At 41.3% G+C, this 24,981-nt stretch overlaps 2 protein-coding genes across 2 annotated transcripts in view; one reads left to right on the forward strand and one right to left on the reverse strand.

Moving 5' to 3' along the window:
- Nucleotides 1-318: 318 nt before the first annotated feature.
- fam204a (family with sequence similarity 204 member A) lies at nucleotides 319-17,396 on the reverse strand. The gene is made up of 7 exons (XM_084020632.1): nucleotides 17,062-17,396; nucleotides 16,467-16,551; nucleotides 15,764-15,800; nucleotides 15,243-15,345; nucleotides 13,542-13,631; nucleotides 774-883; nucleotides 319-682 (listed from the first exon to the last, which is right to left on the reverse strand). Exons 1-7 carry the CDS (start codon nucleotides 17,278-17,280, stop codon nucleotides 631-633), a joined length of 696 nt encoding a protein of 231 aa, XP_083876758.1. The 5' UTR covers nucleotides 17,281-17,396; the 3' UTR covers nucleotides 319-630.
- A 3,969-nt stretch (nucleotides 17,397-21,365) lies between these two features.
- pik3ap1 (phosphoinositide-3-kinase adaptor protein 1) overlaps nucleotides 21,366-24,981 on the forward strand; it is a 29,236-nt gene continuing 25,620 nt past the window's right edge. Inside the window, exon 1 of the mRNA XM_084021565.1 lies at nucleotides 21,366-21,440. The gene's annotated coding sequence lies outside the window, so the exon portion shown is untranslated. The remainder of the gene's footprint in view (nucleotides 21,441-24,981) is intronic.

Genomic DNA, 24,981 nt, shown 5'->3' on the forward strand with positions numbered 1-24,981 from the left:
GTCGGCTTCAAGAAACAGCGCGTGCCTCTTGTTCGGGCTGAGAGACAATAGAGCGTCATGGGCGAGGGCCAGCAGCGGGAAAGCCTCCCGTTTCATGTCTCACGCCCGCCCCCCCAAAACGTTCACTCAACTTCCAGTTTACAACTGCTCACGCTTGTTTACAGCAGCCAAATTTCATTTTCTTCTCCCAAATCCTATCGCACATTATCCTGTACATTGCATTAGGGCCCTAATCTTTCCTTTCTCTTCCTCGGAAGAAGAAAAGGAGCGCCTTCATGATTAACCCACTTTACAGCAATAAATAAACGCATCATCCAGTAATGTACACCAGATTTTATTTGAAGGGGGGGGGGAAAAAGGCCAGAACGCTCAAATCACTGAAATGTAATGAAAAATAACACAATGCAGACGCCATTGGGCGCCTGAGGAATTAATTTGAATACTCCATAATTTTTTCTCTCTTGTAGTCTCTGGATTGGTTTTTCCTCCGTCAACTCTGTGCCCCCCCCCCCCCCCCCCCCCTTCACACTCAAGTCTTCCAAATATACAAAGAGAATAAAAAAGAAACAGGATCAGTCTGCTTTTATCAAATCAACTTAAAAACTAAAAAGCCGCTCTCCTCCGTGTTCGTCACATGAAGCCCATGTTGCTTTTGGTCTCCCATCGTCTTTTAGCCTCGAACCTGCAACACAAAACGAGGAGACCTTTACAGGCCGCCATCTTCAATCTCTGCATGTGTATCATGGACATGAGGACAGAGAGACGTGTCCTACCCCCAGGGGATTTGGTTCTTCCTTTTCTGTGCTGCCCTCAACGCTTCCTCTTCCTGTTTGCGTTGCACAAAGTCACGGCAATCGGCAGCTTCAGCGATTTTCACACCCATCTATTTAGAGAGAGACGGGAGAGAGGCTCGTTAGAGGACGGAAATCAGTCCGAGGAGAGAGAGGCGCGGTGGTGAACACACTTTAAAACGTACATGAGGGCGGGTTTAACGTACATGAGGGTGGGTAATGGGGGTTTAACGTACATGAGGGCGGGTGATGGGGGTTTAATGTACATGAGGGTACATGATGGGCGTTTAACGTACATGAGGGTGGGTAATGGGGGTTTAATGTACATGAGGGTACATGATGGGCGTTTAACGTACATGAGGGTGGGTAATGGGGGTTTAATGTACATGAGGGTACATGATGGGCGTTAAACGTACATGAGGGTGGGTAATGGGGGTTTAATGTACATGAGGGTACATGATGGGCGTTTAACGTACATGAGGGTGGGTAATGGGGGTTTAATGTACATGAGGGTACATGATGGGCGTTAAACGTACATGAGGGTGGGTAATGGGGGTTTAATGTACATGAGGGTACATGATGGGCGTTTAACGTACATGAGGGTGGGTAATGGGGGTTTAATGTACATGAGGGTACATGATGGGCGTTTAACGTACATGAGGGTGGGTAATGGGGGTTTACCGTACATGAGGGTACATGATGGGGGGATTTAACGTACAAGAGGGTACATGATGGGGGGGGGGTTAAACGTACATGAGGGTACATGATTGGGGGTTTAACGTACATGAGGGCAGGTGATGGAGATTTAACGTACATGAGGGTACATGATGGGGGGTTTAACATACATGAGGGTGGTTAATGGGGTTTAACGTACATGAGGGTACATGATGGGGGGTTTAACGTACATGATGGGGGGTTTAACGTACATGAGGGCGGGTAATGGGGGTTTAAGGTACATGAGGGTACATGATGGGGGGTTTAACATACATGAGGGTACATGATGGGGGGGTTTAACATACATGAGGGTATATGATGGGGGGTTTAACGTACAAGAGGGTACATGATGGGGGGTTTAACGTACATGAGGGTACATGATGGGGGGTTTAACGTACATGAAGGCGGGTAATGGGGGTTTAAGGTACATGAGGGTACATGATGGGGGGTTTAACATATATGAGGGTACATGATGGGAGTTAACGTACATGAGGGTATATGATGGGGGGTTTACCGTACAAGAGGGTACATGATGGGGGGTTTAACGTACATGAGGGTACATGATGGGGGGTTTAACGTACATGAGGGCGGGTAATGGGGGTTTAAGGTACATGAGGGTACATGATGGGGGTTTAACGTACATGAGGGTATATGATGGGGGTTTAATGTACATGAGGGTGGGTAATGGGGTTTAACGTACATGAGGGTACATGATGGGGGGTTTAACGTACATGAGGGCAGGTGATGGGGGTTTAACGTACATGAGCGCAGGTGATGGGGGGTTTAACGTACATGAGGGCGGGCAATGGGGGTTTAATGTGCAGTATGTCACAGAAAGCAACTCTTGCACATGTCCTGCAGCAGAGAATGGATGCATTAAACATGATGAAACAAGACGAAGCAGCAGCAGCGTGTGACATCACAACACACATAAACAAATAATGACATTATTATACATACACATTTGGTTTTGCTTTCACTGTATCTCGGAAAATGTGGACGTTTAGTTTGTAAGTGGTTTACTTTCCAACTGTAAACACTTCCTCTACAAAATTAAGTTTCCTGTTTCTCAGATGGACGTTGAAGCTGAAAAATGAAGTCGCTTTGCAGTCGAAAGAAAATGTTGATAAACGATTCATCGTTTCACTCATTAAGTCAAGAAAAATGCCCCAAATAATTCACTAATTCCACCTTTTCAAATGTCAATATTGGCTGGTTTTCTTAGTCTACTTTGATCTTTAATTTAATCTTTTTTGGTTTTGGACAGCAATTTGAAGACTATTTGATTACTTGAGGAAAATAATTGGCAGATTAATTGATTAAATTAGTAATTCTTTAGTTATTCAACTGTACCTGACATATTTGAACAATGTCTTGGGCAATAGTCAGTGAGAAATAAAGGTAAAGTGATAGAGTTTAAATAACAGTGCTCATGAATGTGTGTGTTTATGTGTGTGTTGCTCCATAAATTACAGGAGCACCCTTTTACTAAAATTATTCAAATCTATTGTTCCTTTTGTTTGAGGTGTTTTAAGAGAAAGTCATTTTTTTAAGCTCCTGGCTTTTGTCTCCCGCATTGTTTCTATTAGATTTCTTTTTTTCTTGTTTAATGTGCAAATGAAATAACGGAATAAATAAACAATGAGAAACAATGTTCAGCATTTTGCGCCCCCCCCCCTCCGTTTCAAAAACGTTGCAATGGCATTTTCTCCACTCATCACCACCGGTGTAAAGGAGACTTTTTCTGTTTGGAGTACTGCAGGCAGTCTCTGAAATCACAAGTGAAGAGAATGACCGTGACTGCAAGAGGCAAACATTCAAATCCCGGGGAAGACGTATGTATTGTGAAGCAGAATAATCCCAATAACCCCAGTCACACAGAAGCACGGGGAAACAAAGGGCAAAATCCTGCCTCCTCTGTCACTCCTGAGATAGGTTTATTATTCAAGCAAAGGCAAACTTTGATAAACAACTTGGAACAATTTCACCAAACCTTTGGGTAATTCTCTGTAATATTCAGAGTACAATCAGGGGGGAGGGGAGGGGAGGGGGGGAGTCTTAAGGTAATGAAGAAATGTGCCACCACTGCGCCACTTGAAAAAAAAAAAAAGACCTGCTGGAAAAAAAATGTTTCAATTATAATTAAGTGGGATAAACTTTATTAGAAAGACTGAAACTAAAATATCTCCTAATGCATGCTGGGATTAAGCAGGTCAGAGCGAGCAGGCAGGAAAAATTAAACTCTAAAGGCTTTTTATCACCATATTTCAGGAACCAAGGGTGTAAAATGTTCTAATTTGGGATACATTAAAAGCCATAAAGGTCTTTCAAAAAGATTAATGGTACTTTGCTTGGATTTAAGATAAGGGCTTCGGCTGGCTGCAAGTACTGGGCTCCGGCTGGGCCCTCAAGGCATTCATCTATACAGTCACTGGAAGATTTGTGAAAGCGTCTGCATAACCTGAAGCGCACATACTATGACAGCTCTCCAGTACTTTGCCATTTTATAGGTTTTAAATTCCTCAAATCGTGTTTTCGCCCCTTAAAGAGAGTTATAACGGGTGACTGCTCTTACATTTGCAGGAGATTTGCGAGCAGATAAAAACCACGCTGGGGTTTTTTCTCCTCCTGCTCCTTGATGGAGCGGTGTAGGTGCTAAATGCTTTTGAGTGTCTGCGATGAGAGCCGAGATTATGAAGCAGACGTTTATTATATTGTTGACAAATCTGAGAACAGCTCCTGCCCTCGGTGTTTGCTGAAAAAGGAAAAAAAACAAACACTTTAGCTCATTCTGGGAGCAAATGAAATGAAAGTGCATGATGCTAAACGGTTTTATTTGGAGATTTACAGCTTTTTCCTCTTCCCCCCCCTACACCAGGATTACCACATTAACCTGCTCTCCTGTGGGGTTGCATTTGAAATGCAAAAGGTCTCGAAATCACGCCTTCACAAACATTCCAAAAGCAGAATTAAAAGCCACCTCCTTGCCCCTCTTTTAAATTCACAACATAGCGTTGACTATATTTAAAGCATTAAAAGGTCTTTAATTCTTTTTTTTTTTTTATCAGTTTAGTCTCCAGTCCCTGATTGTCTTTACTGAGGCTCAACATTAATGTCAACCAAGTTACCTAGGAGACAGAACAGATCAAAGAGACAAAAAAAAAAAGAGAAAAAAAACCCCTCAAATGTCTGATTAATCAAGCCTGCAAACAGCTTATTTCTTTTAGCCTGCATGCAAGTATGAAAATGAGATTCCGAGAGCAGTACATTGTGCAGATTTGTTCATTCTTATCTGAACAAAGCCAGCGGCAGCTTATTTCATGGATCACTGGCACTGTCAGCGCTGTGGCGCCGAGCAGGTGACGGCTCCTCTTTCTGTGGCGAGAACAAAATTAGCAAAAAGTCGGCACAAATTAGCCTCTCATATTTTCAGTAATATGACATTATTTTTCATTTACTTTTTTGATCCACTTTTCAGGATCCCCCCCCCCCCCCCCTCCCTGCATGCATCTTAGTGCCAAATCCTCACACATCAGAGGCTGGTGGAAAAAAATAAGAATGAAAGTACAAAGCGGGAGACAGGAAACCTCCTGCATTCTTTGTTTATGTGGCTCCTGAAGCCCCCCCGCTCTCACTTATTAATATACAATAAACGTCCATCACAGCCATGTGTCGGTGCCTTGTGTGGCCTGGGCACAGCCTTTTTTAAAACAAGGTTTATTCAGAGGATTAATACTCTGATCTCTGGAAGATTTGAGGGCAAAAAGAAAAATCATCATGCACAATGCTGGCACTGCAGCAGCAGCAGCAGCAGCAGCTTAGGGCCACTAGGAGGGTTAAGTCAATAGTAACGTTTTCTGTTCATTCACGTTTGGGTCGTCATGGAGATTCAAGTGGAGACCAAAACATGGGGCCTAGATACAAAAAAAAGCCCCACAAAAAACACCTTGCATTGCTGCTGTATGAGCCACACACAAGATACAAAACTTAATGACAGTTTCACACTCTGTAATCATGCGTGTGTCTGCTCTATTGCATCATTTCTGGGGCGTTTGATAAATAAAAGAAGCATTAGGAAGTCTTTATGAGCACGGTTCACGGGAAAACACTGTGGCAAATTAAACAGCAAAGTGCAGAAAGACAATAGCTGAATGAAAGATGAGAAGAAGAAAAAAAATAATACATCTCCGTGTGGATAAAGTGTTAAAGCTCCTATTAACAATACGAAATAAATGATGGCTTTAAGGAAGAAATGGCCTTAAACCCATTCATAAATTTCCTATCCAGGAAGCCTCTTCCAATTAAAACGTGTGAGAGGTGGATTAACAAGGGCTATATGGCTTTGCCTCGCTAAATCACCTCCCCGAGCTGCTCTGCTGCATTTGACGTGTAAACGATTAATGACCAGCCTAATTCCCTTATCACACTACCTTAATGCCTAAATAATGTGGCCTTAGTCAACTTTGGAAAGCAGGGCTATATAAGAAAGGAATGAATATCAGATTAGGCAGCTTGTGTGTTATTTCAGCATAATTTCTTAGAACTGAGGCTGGCGGGGGGGGAGGGAGGGAGAACAACGTCTTTGTGGTTGGAAAAGTCTCGCCACTGCAGCGACACTGGGGAGGTCAAAAGATCGAGGGGTCAATCAATACCACCCGTATCGCTTTAAAGAGGACGGAGGACAGCGTTTCATTCAGCTAGTTCATCTTGGAGTAGAGTACCAGGCTGAGTGAACACACACAAAGACTGCACATCAACCAGGTCAGGTTCTGTCGAGGACAAAAGGTGTGACAGCGATTCACAGCATCATACAGGGTGAAAAACAAAAAACCCTCATCTAATACTCATCATCACACTGTTGGAGGAAATATTAAGTAAAACCATGCTAATCAGAAGTAGTCTACACATAACAATACTTAATCATTGCATTATTGGAGGATTCTTCCTCATTTTACTGTTGTTTGTTGCCATTAATGATTTTTACTTATCTTTAAATGTCAATACATTCTAAGGGATATCCATGACATTGTCCCCAGGGTCAAATTTGCTTGTTTTGTCCAATCAATATTTCAAATCCAATCATTTAAGATGCAGGAAAGCAGCAAATCCTCGTATTTAAGAAGCTGGAACGATGAAATATTTAGATTTTTTAGGTGAGAAACCTATTCAATTATTAATTAAATCGACTAATCGGCTCAGCTCATATTTACTACATCACTGGGTAGCTTGATATATAACAATGCAGCGTATTTTATAGGAATGTGAAAATCTTAATATGTAACTATAAATCAATGTAATTACTGCTGCTAAGTACGGTGAATATCAATTCCACAAATAAAAGTACTTCAAATGTATAGTTAAGTACAACACTTGAGTAAATGTACTTAGTTACATCCCAGCACTGGCCCGCTGATTTATTTATTTATCATTTATCTGATCGATTCCAACGCTTCCATGTTTAAAAAACAGCAAATCAACGTGAAAGCGCTGACGAATGCAACAGCTGCTGTATTCCATCAATAAGACAGCCGAGGCACAGCAGAACAGCCACGTCTACATTTTCTCTCTTAGTAATCTGATGCTCGACAACATGACATGTCATCTTTAGGGAGAAGACAAAAAAATAAAAAAATCTAAAAGTTCGCCTGCTTTGTGCACGTTTCATTATCTCGCCTCTTCTGAGTAGGGTAGGCTTATTAGGCAGCTTTGAACTCACACTTACAATAATATGCCATCAACAGTTTTATAAGCTAATTAGAAAAAAAACAGTTTAGTTAATGAGTGGCAATAAAATGGCAATCATGAAAAAAGAAACCGAGGGTGCTAAGCTTCCACTACCACCAATTAAGACCTAATTACAAACAAATTATATATGTGTTTTGCTGTGGGCTTTAATTTAAAAAAAATGGCTTTAATTAAAAGAGAAAACATGCTAATTAATTAAACAGCACACAAATCTACATTGAAAAGTGTGCTTTGTCTATCAAGTAATTAATGAAATACAATAATCCAAATGAGATTCCCAGGCATTTGATAAAAGCTTAGTACCCATTTCAAAAAAATCCATTTCAAAATTAATGGGCGAAAATTTAATGTGAGTCATCCAGAGATACAATAAAAGTTCATTCGGTGATAAATTGCTTATGCTGAAGGAAAAATGAACAAAGAGGAGAGTTTCCCTAAACTCTCTGTGAGGTGGCCCGAGGGTGGGGTGGGTGGTGGTGGTGAGGGTGGGGGGGTAGGCAGCCTCCTACTCTGATGTAGGCGGAGAAAGTCAGAATCTGATAACGCTCACTTTCCACAAAAGCCCTGCTCATTAATTTTTTTGATTACAAACACAGGAGGGGGGGGAGGGGAGGTGAGGAAGAAAGAAGAAAAAAAAGGTGCTAAATAACATAAATATCATGAAACGCTCTTAGTTCAGCTCTTTGTTTCGACTAAGCCACCATGTCTCCTCCGACAAAACGCCGCGACACCTTTGTTTCACAGCATTTAGGCGAGGCTTTCCGACGGCTAGATTTCAAGGACGGCGAGGGCTTTTTTTCTTCTCTCTCTCTCCTTTCAGCTGCTGCTTCTATTGAAACACGAGCTGGGACATAATGAGGGATATTATAACCAGTTCAAACACTACAGAAACCATAACTGCCTCTAGTTAATACATGTTCATTAGGTTAAGTATGGTATAGTGAGCCGACTATTAGGAGGGAGCGCTTTATAAACAGGTTCATCTCGCTCAAAAGTGGGGCTATGAAGAGGTTTGGCCCCAAAGTACAGGAAGCTACTGGTCAGAATGGGGTTGGATTGGGGTTGTTGAGCCAGAGGGTTTCAGCCAATCAGATCAACGCAGGCACCAAAACACCAGGAATACTATGCACGACTCAAAATGAACCATTCTTCTCTATATAGCACTGTTGTTCTTAAGGTATACTTGCTGAACAGCTACTACTTTACTCAGATGAGGACCTGAAATCTGTTTCTATTTTTTAAGTCTTACTTTATCGGCAATGATATGTTGTGGTTTCTTTCTTTTGACAAATGTACTGATTGTAAGTCGCTTTGGACAAAAGCATCTGCTAAATGCCCTAAACGTAAATGTAAATGTATATATTTCTGGGGAAAAACTGGAAAAGTGACCAAATAAGAGCGTTCCTGCCTTTAATAATTGTTGAAATATAACGGTGAGCCTTAAAACACCGGAAGAACGTGTACGGTATCATAAAATGGCAAACTCACAGTGCATGTAAACGTACATTCAGTATAGTGATCGGGTTTATAGGATGGAAACACAGCCAGTAAATAGGTGACAGTATTAATATATATTGTAAATATTATGCATTTCATCATCACTTGTTAATCTGAGGCTCGTTTCCTGCAGTGGTTGCACTAGCAGCCTGATATGATAAACCTGACCTTTAAGCTAAGTATGAAATACTCTGATCCTTCTTCAATGTACGCATGGAAAAACTCATAACTGCGTTTTGTAGAACGTACGTATTCCTTGGTGCATGGCGCCGGCCCCACTTGTTTCCTGTTGGTGCAGGAGAGGCCGGCAGCCATGCAACTACTTCTTCATTTTTCACATATTCTTTAGCTCCTGGAAGTAATGAAATGGACTTGACACTCCCTATTGTTACCCACCAAGAGAGTTTCTGTTTTGAAGTGGTAATGCCACTCTAATAGCTGTGATGAGTGGCTATGGGGGAACTGTAAGCTCTAACGCGGCGTGACGGTCTTTTGTGGTGAAATATGCCCACTTACTTTATATATAGTACAGCTCCTGACTATTTCAAAAGACCTCGGTGGCTCCGTTAAATAAAAGAGAAAGGAAAAAGAGCGAGGGAGGAAATTATTTGTTGTACGGACAATGTTTTAATGAAAAACTACAATGAGAAGATTAATTAGCGTTGTATTGTAGCAGTTATCTTGTTTTAGGGTACGGGGTTGAATGAAGACACCAATACAAGTTCTCTCAGCATGGGGGCATCGTATGTTTTGGACTAAAAATAAAATTGTTCTAATGGACGTTCAAAAGACTTTTGATACGGCAAATTATTTCATTTAATTCAATGGAGGTGAAGCTATGAGGTGTAATATGTGTTTGTTGGTTTAAATAATACCTAATTAATCTTATTCATATGTAGATATGAACCTTTTGATCCAAGAATGGCCACGTGTGGGGTTCCACAAGGATCAATCTTAGATCCCTTACTCTTTTTCCAATAATTCTGTTTCAAGGAAATCTAACGCATGCCAAAACATCTTAGAAACATGCTATGATACAACACAAATTCAGTTTGCAGGTAATTAATTCAAATTTATGGTATTTCTATGCAACAAGAGACCTGCTGAGAAATGGTACAAAATAAGATGCTACATTATATCTTTGATTACAATGAAATTTACTAATTTAGGTGTTGGAAAACTTAAATCATGAAATGGTTTAATGCGAACAAAGTTTGATCCAAAACAAAAGCCAACCACGGGGTCGACTTTTCCCCATCGGTGTGCACCGAAACCCTGACTTGGGTTAGGGGTCCGGACCCTTTTTGTGCAGTGAGCCGGCTCAGTATTAACAGTTAGTCATGTAATATAAATGCATAAACAGCCCGGGGCCAGACTATTCACAGGCATACACTTGGCATAATCCTGTAGATACGATTCTACTGGATCTAAAGCCTAAACTGTGTTCAACAGTTTAGCAGAAAACCTGAGATAGAAAAATGTTTGTCAATGAAACGGACAGAAGAGATACGTACTTATGTCTATGTGTACGTATTGAACCGATGCAACTCAAGTTTTCCACGTATCCCACAATACACCAGCGACCACATAGGAAGCCCCGCTGTGCTTTCTAGTACCGATGAGCTCTCAGCCTTCTGCACTGGCTCCTTTTACCAGGAATAAAATCAATCCATCAAATATGAGTCTCCGGATGCGATCAAGCCTCCTGACGTTCATACTATACGTGTCACTCACTCCACGTGATGCTAATTACTGAATTAATTATGCCGTATGGAAGTTGCCGCAGTGTAAAATAATGCAGTAATGGAAGGACGGAGACAGTCTTCTTAATTGGAGGACCTTTTAATCTACTGAACTTCCAGGACTCCTTTATTTTGTGCCTTCTAAGGCTAAAAAATGATTTCAGACGGATCAACAGACATCGCTATGAGAAAAGAAAGCCTATCTGCACAGTTTTAAGGAATGCATTAGCAAGCTTTGTCTAAGCAATGTCGACATAAATAATATTTTGTTACCTAAAAGGGGATGGGATGTCTTTGCGGCGTCTTTCGGGGGCGTTAATACTTTCACTTAAAAGCCGAGCATGTCTTGGTGAATTTATCTAAAACAAAAAGACTTACAGCCTTGGGAAATGTTGAAAAACTGTAATGAGAATAAGAAAAAAAAAAACCTCAACCTGCACTATCCGAGCAGCGCGTCTCAGAAGTTTGACAGATGAAAGAAAGCCTATCTCAGGATTTGTAAGGAGCCTTCAAAACAGTTTTTTTTTTTAAACCAAATTGTTTTAATGTTCAGATTAAAAAGAAGAAAGTAGAGCAAATGGAAATCATTAATTGATTTGAGGGAGCTAAAAGCCGCAGAAACAAACATTTTTGTCTCATAAAAGGGGGGATTCTGACAGCAAGTCTCTCTATCTTCCTTCCATTTCCCTTTGCTCGGAGGAGATAAGTGGGGAAACCGCTAGATTGAGGATGAAAATACACAGAAACATTGTCATCTCGACGTGTACCAGCGTTTTTCTTAACAAAACAATGCCTGGAGGGACAAACAGGCCTCTTTAGTTCTTCACAGCTGTCGGAATGCTTTTGCATTTTTTGCGAGGAAAAACCTGTTCCCATTCTTCCGGTGAAAAGCCCGCCACAATCACGTCTCGGTGTTATGACCGTAAACAAATTAAACATCTAAGCCATCCCGTACCAAATGAGCCACTCAATTATAACCTTGAAATTGATTCTGGCCACAGCGGGGATTATTGATCCTCTAAATGTTTGTCAGAGGGCTCCTGTCAAAAGTGAACGGGAGCGCTGTAAACAAACATCGGTCTTAATGCTATCTGCATTACAGGCTGCATTGTTTAAGATAGAACATAATCCTTTCCAGCCGATTCAGAATCCTTCAAACTTTTTTTTTTGTGTGCCTTTTTTTTTTTAGCTCCTTACTACTTTTCACACTCCCCGTGTATATTCAGCGACGCCTTTCTCTGCCATTCAAAAGTGAACGATAAAGAACTTCTTTTTGGGGGATTTCAAAACGGTCAATTGACTACATTCTCGCGAAACGAAGTTATCGCCGCTCGACAATGAGTCGCGGCTGCCAGGCTGCTGTCACGTCCCATCACGGCTCTGGCAAGACGCGAGGCAGGTGCCGGGGAGGCGAGAACCTCGGCTCAGGCTAAAAACCAATCCACCGGCGCTCTAAGAGGCTTTATGAAAGTACGGCGCAGGTGCCACTCACGACAGCTTTCATTTAACTTCCTCATATTTGACCACTGTGCTAGCAGCTAAGATGGGAATATAAGGGCTCTGATGCTGCACACTAATGTCCATTACACACCAGAGACACCCGGGCCGTGCATGTAATGCAAATTAAATGAATAGTACATCTGCTTTTCTTTTTTCCTTTTCCCATTTTTAAACGTAGACCCTTGTTGTTGGAGCCTTTTTTATTTATTCAAGAGAGAAAATAGTAGAAATGAGATGTCGTTCAAATTCCCCTTCTGAGCTCCGGTTTCCAGTCATCTGGTCAGATCATGCTGTTAGTATATTGGTTCTGTACATCTAATCACGGCACTTAACATTCTGTTACATGACTGGGAGCTGTTGCCAGGCAACCAACAGAAACTTCAGGAAGTTACTGGTCCCAGGAAATAGTCCAGCACATTACCACCTGTGAAAAGGTGAATAGATGTTTTTGTACAGAGATATAAAGTGTTACTTAGTGAGCCATGCTAGCTGTATCCATCTGTTTCCAGTCTTTGTGCTAAGCTAAGCTAACTGGCGGTTGGCTCAAGCTTCATATTCAGTGTATAGACATAAATTGTTTTCCTCATCTCTCTGACAGAAAGCAAAAAAACAACATACTTCCCAAAATGTTGAACTATTCCTTTAAAGTCACTTTTAGATATTTGGTCAATATTGAAAAAATGAAATAAAAAACAGTAATCTGAGAATGAGTTGAATGTGCTACGAATCATTTCTCCTCCATAGCGTTGGCGACAGAGGATTATGGGTACTGTAGTGTTTAGAGCTGTCCACCATGATAAACTGACAGACAAAAGAAGATTTCTGAGAAACAATGTTTTATAATTAAAAGTGCTAATTAAACATAACCTATAGTACGATATAGAAGCATGTGATTATCGGGGAGTATTTCCTGAACCAGCAGCCCTGCCTGCTTTGCAACTTGCAACCCGGGACCGACAATGAAACGCGAGCCCGGCAGTGTTACACATGTTTGTGTTGCCATTACTACAAAATGGAAAAGCTTATGGGGTGCTGTAAGCAGCGTGCACCATGAAACAAAGAAGTATAACTTTGATGCTCAAAAGTACGGCAATTCCGCCGGTGGAGAAGTAACACCGCAGCTGTATGTCTTTTTAAACCACAATTATATGTGTGTGTGGGCTACATTTTATGCTAAATTAGTTTCAAACCACTTGATCCTTGATGCCTGCCAAGGCGGTTAGTTACAAAACTTCAGGCACTGCATTTAGGGACATGTACACTTCAAAGGTATGAAACTCTTACCTGGAGAATGATTTAACAGTTGGCTTGAAAGCAATGTACCCTTCATTAAAAAGCAGAGCCAAAAGTCCTTTAGACACCGCAGCACTTCAAAACTAAGGGGAGGGCTTTCCATTAACTCAATGGAAAAGGGCTGCAGGACTGAATGGTGGGTGTCTGCGTGTGTTTTTTTTTGTTCCTCTATGTCTTTGCAGCAGAAATGGCCACGGATCCATTAGCCTGATTTGTCACAGCGGGAGCACCCCAAAGATCTCTTATCAGCACAACGTACCTCTCGAGTGGCGAGTCTGTCGCTCATCTCCTCCGCCTTTGCAATGTCCCCTTCAGCGATGGCCCTCTCTATGCTCTTTTCTAGGCCGGACTGCAGAGGAGGGAGAAAAAAATATTCAGATTTTTTTTTCCGAAATAGGGGTAGAGAGAGAGAGAGAGAGAGAATATCAAAGAGTAACTTCAAAAGTCCCCAGGGCCTTATTTTTAATATGATTGCCATTACTACAAATATGTAGATTTCCCTTCACAAATGAAAATCTTTTTGATTGGATATTAGTGGGCAAATCTTAGAAATGCTACAGGAGATTACCAAACATAAATGTGACTCTTTAATTACACATTTCCATTACAGGCCTAAGCAGAAGGGAGTGGGGGGGGGGGGGACAGAGAGGCCCCCGGTTACTGATGGCAAGGCAGTTCTGCTGTGATGAGCCTATCTGAGGAAGCACCGCATTTCTTCAGCCCCCAAAATTTCATCATGCTAAAAGAAATAATAAAAAAATACACTGGAAAGAGGCTGCAGTTATTAATGCGTCTCCTCTGATGTATTGTTTGAGGACCTCGACTCAACTGTAAAAAAGTACACGGACGATACAATCGGGCTCAAAAATGCAGAATTAGTAGAAGTTTAGTTCATTATAGCTTATTATTCCACTTATAAACTGAAGCACTGACATCGATACAACCTGACTTGTGATCTCAATTATTGTATCTCACTCGCAAAACTCCAGCTGACAGACCGTCATCCTTCATGCCACCAACACGTTTTTTAAGGTCAGTGAAGAAATGCTGTCAGCAGATGAATTAATGACATGTGGCTGCTCTGACAGCTTTCTTTAAATGACTGTGTGAAAGACTTGACAGAGTTAAAAAAGACACTATATATTAATTACAAGGAACTGCATTGGAGGGATGAAGGATCCCTCATTATGTTGATTTGACAAGTTCTGTTTCATTCAGCTTGTTAATCATTTCTTTTATCCTTTTCATAGCTGCGCTATTCAAACGGAGGCTGGAAAATCAGCAAAAACTCAATTTTATGCTGCTCTGAAATAAATTAAGCACAAAATACTCCAAAATAATCATTAATAGGATTTCAAATTGAAATGAGAACAGTTCCCATTCACTGGGTCAGCTAAAATGTTCATCAAGCTCGCAAATATTTTTGCTTCATTGGCAGATTTGCGAGCCTTTGCAGAAAACGTTCATTCATCTTGTAAGTGCAGAAATGTATCCGATTTAAAAGAAAGTAAGTTATAATTTCTTCCAATGATGAACTCCACAGGAGTGGCACATGAGCGTTTTATTATCTAACCGTTAATTTAAATGTTCTAGCTGCAGTCGGAGGGTGTGGGTGTATCAGGTGCTCTAACCCTCTCTTCTTTGTCAAGCTACATTTTCATTTTTCATTAGGCCTCTTGTGCAGGAAAAACCTACATTTCACTTTAATCTCAAGCACGCGAGAAAGGAGATTTATCCTAATCTTATCACTAAATGTAGCCAAACATAATCCCTAATATTCATCTCAGTGTCAGGTTGAGTTAGCGCAAAGGATTCTTCTAATCCATATGTCATATCACATAAAACAATGAGAGGATACAGTGGCACGGGAACACAAAGGAGGGGAAGGTGTTACTAACAGCTACGACTGACACAGTATTAAAGCTCGGCAGATGAGTTGGAAGGCAGGCGTCTTTGTTACCTTCGGAGGGGGTTTGGAGCACGCGGGGGGATGAAATCGATCATTTACACCAAAATGCTGCTTAAGCTCATCCCAGTGCTTCTCCCGCTGCTCCTGACGCTCTCTGCCGACAGAGAAAATGTGAGTTAATGTTCATTACGTGTTGCCCCGGCAACTACGGCTGTCCATCCTGCAACTGGATGGTTTCAGTGGCCATGCTGGAATCAGATCCACATGTCTAGAGGAGTGTCTAACACACATGACAACACAATACAGCTGTGATGCTACGCTATGTACACATGAGTTAGCAAATAATAGCTTTACTATAAAGGATCTCTGTTTCCTACATATTTACAACAAATCAAAAACACTCAACCATCAATTACAGCGATCATATCTGCTTTTAGTTTCGTTAAACCTGCGTTTGTGGCAGTGCTGTTCAATATCTGTGTTTGCCTGCATTCACAAGCTTTTATTATTTTATTTGGCAGCCCACAGATATTTTTGTGTTAATTCATTTCTTGGAAATTATAATTTGGTACCTTGTTTCCGCGGGTTCATCGCTCTCTGCTCCTTTTGCTTGACATAAGAGACACAAGTTGAAGGTTAGTGGGATGCTTTGATACAAATTAGCATCGGCTAAAACAGAAGTCTTCAAGTACAACAGGTGGGCCAATTAGGTGCTTTGTTGTTTACAGTTAAGAGGGTGGCTTAAAGTTCTAATGTGGGTGAGAGAGTTATTATTTGTATTAAGTACAGATACTTGTAGAAGTACTGGTTCAACTTCTTTACTCAAGTAAAAGTGAAAAAGTACAGGCTCTGAAATGTACTCCATGTATATAGTAAAAGTCCTATTTTACAAGATTAATTGAAACTCACTTCACCTCAAATGCATTCAAACTAAATTTACGAGCCTGTTTTGTAAATGCGAGTGTAGAAAGTACAGATATTCGTTTTAAAATGTAGGGAGTACTTACTGTACTGTTAGCAATATACTGTTGCACTTTATTCCAACAACTGTAGTTATTGTAAGTCCCTTTGGATAAAAGCGTCTGCTAAATGCCCGAAATATAAATGTCTAAATGAGTCAAGGTAAACAGTACAAGATACCTGAAAATTCTACATTTGAAGTATTTGTACTTGGTTACTTCCAACCTCTGCAGGCTGCTAACAGAAGCAACCACAGCGGCTCAACATCAACATACAGTGTCGGGCATTACATTAGCAATGTGCTACCACTGACACCTTTCTTGTGTCGTCTTCTTTTTCTCCGTCTGGGGGTGTTGGTTGTCTTCATTTCATCATTTTTCTTCCGTAGATCCTGGAATTTCTTAAAAACACACAAAAACACAAACTGAATTGACAAACTGAGCCCACCATCACCCTGAATCTACCTCTGTTGTTCACATGGTATCGGAATTATGGGAAATACGACTCGGAAACTGCACACGACCCTCAAGTCGTAATGGTGGGAAATGATGATGATTTTGATACCAACAAACGGTCAGATTAATTAATGGATGGAACATAATTCTTTATTGTTTAACATTGCAACATGTACAAGTGTTCCTTGTGTACATCATTTGAATCCATGTACACTTAACTTGATATAAATCAATGCTATTAATTGTTCTAACCATAACAAATGGATTACAGTCTGCTAGCATGTGTATAATACGCAGGTTAAAGCACTTGAACGTGACATTCTCGTAATTGCGACCTCACAAGTGGGGAAGTGGGATCTTCCGACTAGCACGTGAAGGCAGCATTAGCCACCGCTGCTAGCTTGTATCCCACATAACGAGCGCTTAGCTCGTTGCGTAGCGTGTTAATAACATACTTGCCACATTTCCTGGGATATACCAGGCATGCCGCTTGTCGGGGAATCACTGTCAGCATCCCCGGCGGTGTGAGTCGACTGTGATGGTGTTGGTGCCGCCGTGACGGTGTTCTGCTCCCCGGCAGAGCTCCCGCACCTCTCTCCCTCCCTTTTCTCCTCTTCGTCATCCGAACTGAGGTCATCTTCGGTCAAACCTCTCGGCAAGAGTCCGCTGTACATCCCGAGTCAAGTAGATGGCAGTCAGATTACACGGATAACGTGTCATTTAGACCATAATAACGGTCAGACAACCGCTATATTGATTTTTCATAACAGGCGCTCATTTCCGGGTAAACACTGACACGTGACACGACCACCAAGCACCCATTTGGCTGACACCTAGCAACGACGAGCACACGAGCCAATCAGAGCTGGAGGCAGAAAGGCCGAGAGCACGAGGACGAGACAAGCGCTCCTATTGGCTGTTTGCTTTGGCACTCAACGTTTTAACCGTTAGTGGGTTCATTGTGAGTGTTTCTTCTGACGGAGCGGTTTTACGGTGCTAACAAACCTCCATGTTAAGTTATATTAACCGCTCTGAACAGAATTTAAGGAGCTACAGCCGTCTAAAGTTTGTATTCTTTGCGGCGAACTAAAAGTCAAGAGCAAGGCTGTTCTAATTGAGGTGAGCTAGGCTACTGACAGGTCCCCGAATTACCAGGACTCATTCAAATGTTACCCGATATTTGTGTCATGTTCTCGGCGAGATAAGCTCCCTTTCTATGACCAACGGTTCGCAATTTGCTCAAAGCGCCGCGGGCATTACATTATTATTAGAATGATTAGCATGCAAATCTTGTACAGCCGCTGGCACTGGCACAGGCACATCTACCCTTAAATTGCTCTTTCACACTCATTCACATTAGGCTTTCTTTTGGTTGCATCTTATTGCAAAGCCAATAATCTACATAAATTATTATGGCGTGTATTTTTGTGCGCCATGTGAATGTAGAATAAAGAGTGAGACCTATAACGCCAATGTCTGTGTATGTATGTATATATATGTATATGTATGTATGTATGTGTGTATGTATGTAGAGGTCAAAGGGCAGGATGGGTTTCTGCAGGTAAACCAGCAGGACTGGTTGGGAATCCTGTAGGAATTGTTCAATACTGGTTGTGATTTTGGTGCCAAACAATAACACAAAATTAAAATGACTTCATATTTTATGATAAAGAACCATTTTTTTTGCATTTGACACAAGGCCAGTGTGAAGCAGCCAGACAGAAACGTAGTCTAATATTCTGATTTAAAGCAGATTTATGTGAAACAACTACCCAATTACACAAAACACAGAACTGACAACAAAATAGAGAAATAAGTCATCATTTTAATTCAGTTTATCAAGTAAGAATTAAACATTTTCTTCCGGCTACAATGAAAACGGAGGACACCAGCTCTCATTTGAGATCGAGATTTAAACCCTTCCGGTTTCTGGTAGATACATTTGCATACATCGCAATTTTTTTACGTTTTAAAGACAATAATTTGTAAAGATAATCGACTAATAAATCGATAGCAGACACAATATCGCAACCTGGAAGTCAGAGTTCGATGCTAGCTTTTGATACACGCTAACAAAACAAGTCTTGCAGTTCGATACCCGCCCCCTTCTGGCGACCCAAATTACAAAGACCTTGTCCTCTCCTTGGCCTTCCTGCACCACATCACGAGAGACTTAGCTTCTGCAAAGTATTACAAACCCTGGCTGATGAAGCTTATATTGAACGTCGTCTCGAAACATGTGAAATCTCAACCATTAACTTGGTATCACTCACTCAGCATTATCGTGACTTTAATTACTCGCGTGACAAGTCGATGAGCGCCGGCGAGCGTCTGAAGGTAAACGAGAGTCACAAAGTCCCGCTAATACTAAATAATTTTGGCATTACAGGTCTGAATCATTTCCTTATTGATTACTAGACTTTGTGTTCTATTTCACACTCGAATTAACGTCTCTCAGCTCTCCCGCCATCCATCCCTGTGTCTCTCTCTCCTCTCCTCTCCCTGGCATGTGCTCCAGTTCATTATTTCCGTCATTTCTTGGTAATTTGGAGTTGGCTGTTTAAAACTTAGAGCCTCTTATTAAGTTTTTGGCCATGGTGGATAAGAGGCAGGGACTGTAAGAGCACGGAGATAAACTAATCATCTTAAAACCCTAATTATTAGTATCTTACTGTGACAGACTGTTTTTTTTGCGAGCCGGCCAAATTGAGCCTCAAATGAGGAAAGGCATATCTGCGGAAGTGGTAATAATTTTAAGTCATCTCGATCTGGCTTGGTGTGGCAGAATTCATTAGCGCAGATTAGCGCTGTGTGTACAAAGTAAATGAGATATCTAATAGCAAACGTGGAGGTCCGGGGACTCTTAATTTCCTCCCCAATATGAGGGATGATGTTAAGAGGTGATTATTTATATTTTAACATCGTGACTTCTGCTGTGTAGATTCGTCTGCTCCCCTTCCACTAAACGACGTCGCTAAACTGTTCACCTCTCACCTTCCTCCGGATTGCAGCGGCAAGAAAAAAAGGTGACGAGGACGAAACCTCAAATCAGATTAAAAATGTTACTCTGATGCAGAGGCAAGCTGATTATTATTTTATTTTTTTTCGCAGGGATGTGAAGGAAGTTAATTATGTGTGTAAGGAGAAGGTTTTGGGGGGGGAATAATAAGATTACAAAGAATAATTTGCTGATATAATTACACCAAAATTGGGTACACACAATTGTAAAATACATGTATTGCTTGACCTGGGTTAGCCAGTGAAATAAATCCTCCTTCTATAGCCTTTGTTAATTTGTTTTTATCATCTCCAAGTGGTGTTTGTGCAGGCAGTTCAATTTGCATGTGTAATTCCACTGTGCAAATTGACAACAAGTAGATAATTCGAGGAAATAGGCTGGTTGCAGGCCCCTGCTATCTTCCCAAGCCTATTCATTTTGAGGAACCGCTGAGGCATGAAACTCATACATCAACTATTTCCTGACAACGCTTAGGCTTATTGTCCCCTAAAATGTCATTACAGCCATTATTTATGAAGCTAATTCATTTATTAAACCATATTTACTTTGACAGAATTTGTCACATTCTATCCGTATCCGGAGCGTCGCTTTTTTTTTTTGAACAATGTCTTTCGAGGCGTGAACGCGCCGCGGCCTCGCAAAGTTTTGAATCGAACCCTATTCGTCGCTCATAATAGTTGGAATATTGCTTTATGTGCTTTTATTCATTGCTTTTTAATGGTAAAAGCTATAGCTTCTGTGTCACAGACGTCCACTTAAAACCGTTTGGAAATAACCTGCCTTGTGTTTTTTTTTTGTGTGTATTTTCAGAGACAGAGTTAAAGTAATCAGATGGACGACGGCTGTTTTAGCGGCGCTGATAAATCCCCCCTCTGACAGCCTCCTTCCCAAATGAGTGTGCATTAGTCACTTTTAAACGCGTCGCAGTCAGACATCTGAAGCTAAAGAGTTCCTCGCGTGGAGCCTCCCGGCCCCCGACGCCGCTGACTTATGGATCTGTCAGTTTAGCGCCCGCGCACTTTCGTGACAGTGTGGATAATTTGCAATTGTGAGCGATGAAGTAACACACAGGTGGGGGGTCATACATTTTTAATGTTACATGTTCACTCTGGGTAATTCCGTCATACCATTCTCCCGCGTCTCTTTCTTTGGACTTACCTGTCACCCAAAAGCACTTATCACAGCAGTGGCGATGAGTTTGTGTTTGAACTTGTTTTACAATATTGATTTGGAAGGCATGACATTTTAATTAATACTGGGTGTTAGCTGTCATATAGGCAGCCGGGGCTCGTATGAGACGGGGCGATGTGGGGGCACGGAAGATAAGGCTAAAGTACTTACTGTGAAAAGGCTGTAAAAAGGGATCAATGTGGAGGGAGAGAGACAGTCATGGGGCTGAATTTAAGGTGGTGGAAATAAAATAAAAAAGCAGTAATATCTACGCTCACTGTATTTCTGTCAAGGTCTATTCTCCGCCCGATAACACAAATCATTGAGACGCAGCGTGGCCTCTGTCTTCCACAGGTTGCAGGCGGCGTCGTGTTATTGGGAGTCTGTGTTGCCGGCGCGCTAAGAGACAACCAGCGGGGAAATTAGGTAACTTTGTAGCACTCCATTGAACAGCAATAAGCTTTTAGGGCTTAGCGAGCATAAACACATTAAACTGATGAGATTCATCAGCACTCTTGTGTCAAATCTATTGTGCCCACAGGAGGAGCTCAGCGGCAGCAAACTGCAGGAAGGGAGGAGGAGGAGGAGGAGGAGGGCGCACCAGTCCTGAGTCTTCTGGATGGTTCCTGCTTCACCCACACTGACGTAGGTGATCTTCCTGCCTTCTTCATAAACCGTTTTAATGGAAGCAGAACATATTTAGGTGCTTGAACGGTGTCGTAATAGCAAGAAATACAGCACAGGGTCAAAACAACGGCTCCAAAACAAATTAAATGATGATACATTACTGCTTCATGTTTTCATTACAGCATTAAAGATGGACTCTAATGTGAAAAATAACCGCTAACAGGATTCAAAATGCAACAAATGCAAAAAACACGTAAGAATCTGAATCAGAAGACAACAAAGACAACGAGCTAAACAAATGAATTAAATCTGTAAAAATACTTATTGTTGTTCAACATCCCGACAACAATATGTTAGCAAACAAACACATAGAGAGCCTAAGTCCCGCCCCTTTTCGTTAAAAATATGTATGCTAGTCAAACGGCGAGATATAAGTCATTTTTTGATCCCGTTTGAATTGTACCATGAATTACAAGTATGATGTTTGTCAATTTAAAAGATCATTTTTCACGTTGTTTTTTTGTCGCATTATCATTTAGTTTTGTGTGAAACCGCAGACGTTAGCATGGCTAGCTAGTTCCGCGTACAAAGATAACATTACCTTACCTGACGTGTCTTTTTTCAAGCATCGTAGCTTCGGCATTTTTGGGCGCGTCATCTTTCTAATTAAGTATTTTAAGAAGTCTTATACATGGAAAAAAGGATTTGTGTCTTGCCGTTGACATGTTCCAGAATGTGGTCCTGGTCCACGGGAAGGGGCGTGGCTTAGCTTTTACACACAAGGTTGTGGTGAAGAACAATGGGAGGAATATTGGATGAACAATAATCTGTACAGACGTGGATTATGTGCTTGTGCATGAAAGAAACATCTTATTGCACGTGTATATTATACACTTTATGAAATATATAGACAGTAATATCCATGTGCAGTATTTTCCATAGTCTGCAAATATATGGATTTTCCACTAATCAATTAATTTCAGCCCATAGATGCGTTGTGGCCTGTGTTAAATCTACATGGGCAGACTAATTGTGCTTGTAAGTGAATGTCTGAACGGCATAATTCCAACCTTTAAACGGGAGCACGCGAGGCATTTGTTCATTTGCGGTTAGTTCACCACATTTGATGTTTAATTGGTGTAATCTCGGCGCTGCGAAGCTGGAGGACTTTACCCTGATAAAGTGATACATTTAAATTGAAATATTTCTTCTCAAAGGTAAGAAGGGGCCCCCTCAACTTCATTTATCTGTTGTTTCTTCTTCTTTCCCAAATCACTGTCGCCTCTTGCCTTTTTGGATAGTTTCACTGGAGGCGACCAGATTGGCATGAAATTAGCTCAGTTTGAGTCGTTATGCGGTCCAATCAGATGAGCTGAGATTTAATCTGGGCTGGCCTGCCCCCGCCAGAGTCCGACCCCTCAGATGAAATGGACTACATATTCATAGGTTCCCTTGCACGGTTGATTACGGCAGCAGCATCGTGGGGAAGGTACAACCTCCTCCTCTTCTTTTTTTATCTTTGTTCCAATTTCCCCGTGTGAGAACGAAGATTGGATATTGAATGTGATTGATTCGCCGGTCCAAATTAAATTATTAAGAAAACCACATTCGCTTTCATACCACCGCTCAGTCCATATTTCATCCCTTTTCAGCAGCTGATTAGTGATGTTTTGAATATTCTGTAATCTCCAGCATGTCTACTGTATAATCCCGACGCCAGACGTTATTGTGTTCTGCAGCTAAACAGCGTAGCGTTCGTGGCCCTCGTAGCTATTCATTACCTTGCCTGACATAAAATAATGCCTGGGAATAATGGGAAATATTACCTGATGAATTAATTACGATGATAGCATCTTGGGGTAGGAGGCTTAAATGCCATCTTAAATTACATGCAGACATTAGAAAACTTTCAACTTGCCTCATTTGCATTAAAGGAGCAGAAGTGTGCATAGATTCCTCAGGAAGCAGGTACGCTCTGTGGGAAGCCTGATCAATTTATTGACAAATTATAAGTCAAACAGTAATAAGAAGGAATAGATTAATGTCTCTCTCTCTCTCTATATATATATATATATATATATGTACGTACCAAAGGTTACACCCTTATCCATTTAAAACTAAATTTGTTTTTACAACGAAGCCGTGGCACTGTTTCCATTATTTTACTTGAATGTCAGAAGTGATTGTCTCTCAGCAATAGTTCAACCTTTTTAATTGACTTAATGGACAAAATGGCAATTTAAAACACAGGAATTGAAAGCGGTCAGTCGCCCCGATAAGAAACGCTCAGTTGTACTGAATCAAAATACTGATGTAATTCATTGTTTTGTTTTTTAATTTAGTTGCACTGGGCACCACGGACTATATATTTTATATATATATTATATTATATATATAATGTGAAAGAAGTTTGTTGGAAGACATTTAGATTTATTACTCAGTCACAATAATAACATGTAGTTATGTCTTACTGATGTTCAGGAATGTTTTTATAGGAAATCCCCCCTTGTCTTGCAACAAAAAGAGAGAGAGAATTCAAAACGTGATGTGATTGCTTGCATGCTTTTTAAAATACGCCCTCCTGGTCTCTATTCATCATAATCAAATACCGGCTTTCTTTTCAGTCCAAGCTGATCCCTTTTAGCTTTTGACTAAACCAACTGCAGATTTCTTGTAGCTCTATAATGCTCATTTTCAAACGTCTCCCCGTGTGCTTCATTGTCATTCTCCGAAGGTTTTTTTTTGCCTGCCCCGCATCTATTTATTTGCAGTGCATTGAAAGAAAAGAGAAAAAAAAATCTATTTTTCCTCCTTCACATAAGAGCCCACTGCTAATTAAAGCTCATGTGCACCTACAGTAAGTTCACAGGTAAGCTCTCCATCACGGCATCATGGCACAGGAGGAGGAGGAGGAGGAGGAGGAGGAGGAGGAGGAAGAAAAAAACCCATATTGTGGAAATCTCCTTCTCCTCAGAGAAAGAGAGGGGGAGAGAAAGTAAGAAGGAATGCCTTGCCTTCCTCATTACACTGCTGTCATTTACTCTTCATCCCCCCATACTCTTTAGTGGCATTAAGACGGGATGTAAATTTGACAGTTAACGCTGTTAGAAAATGGCTAGTTCAAGAAGGGCAGGAATTAGAGATGGGCATTAGACGCTGATAAGCTCCTTTCCTCTGCCGCGGCGGCTGCTTAACATTCATGGGAAAGTCATCATCAAACAACGTTATCACAGCTCTGTTGACGGCTGAGGAACATCATCACTATGATAATTTTTTTTTTTTTTTTTTTATAGCTGTGAGCCAAAAAAGCACTCTTTTATTTCAGCGGTTTGTTAATGAGATAGGAGCTTGTTGGTATGGGCGAATGCAAACTTGCCACTCTCCCGGCGTTTGTTTGAGTCCACCCAGCCTCCCGCTGCATCCCCCTCACCACCACCACCCCCCCGTCACCCTCCACACTGTTTAATGTTGCAGGAAGGGAGGGGCGGGGGGCATTTTCATGCACTCCTTTCCAAGTGCTCTGTGTACATTGCTGAAGGAGGGCCTTTATGTGTACCTT

This window comes from Eutrigla gurnardus (assembly GCF_963514095.1).
Source record: "Eutrigla gurnardus genome assembly, chromosome: 11".
Taxonomy (NCBI): Eukaryota; Metazoa; Chordata; class Actinopteri; order Perciformes; family Triglidae; genus Eutrigla; species Eutrigla gurnardus.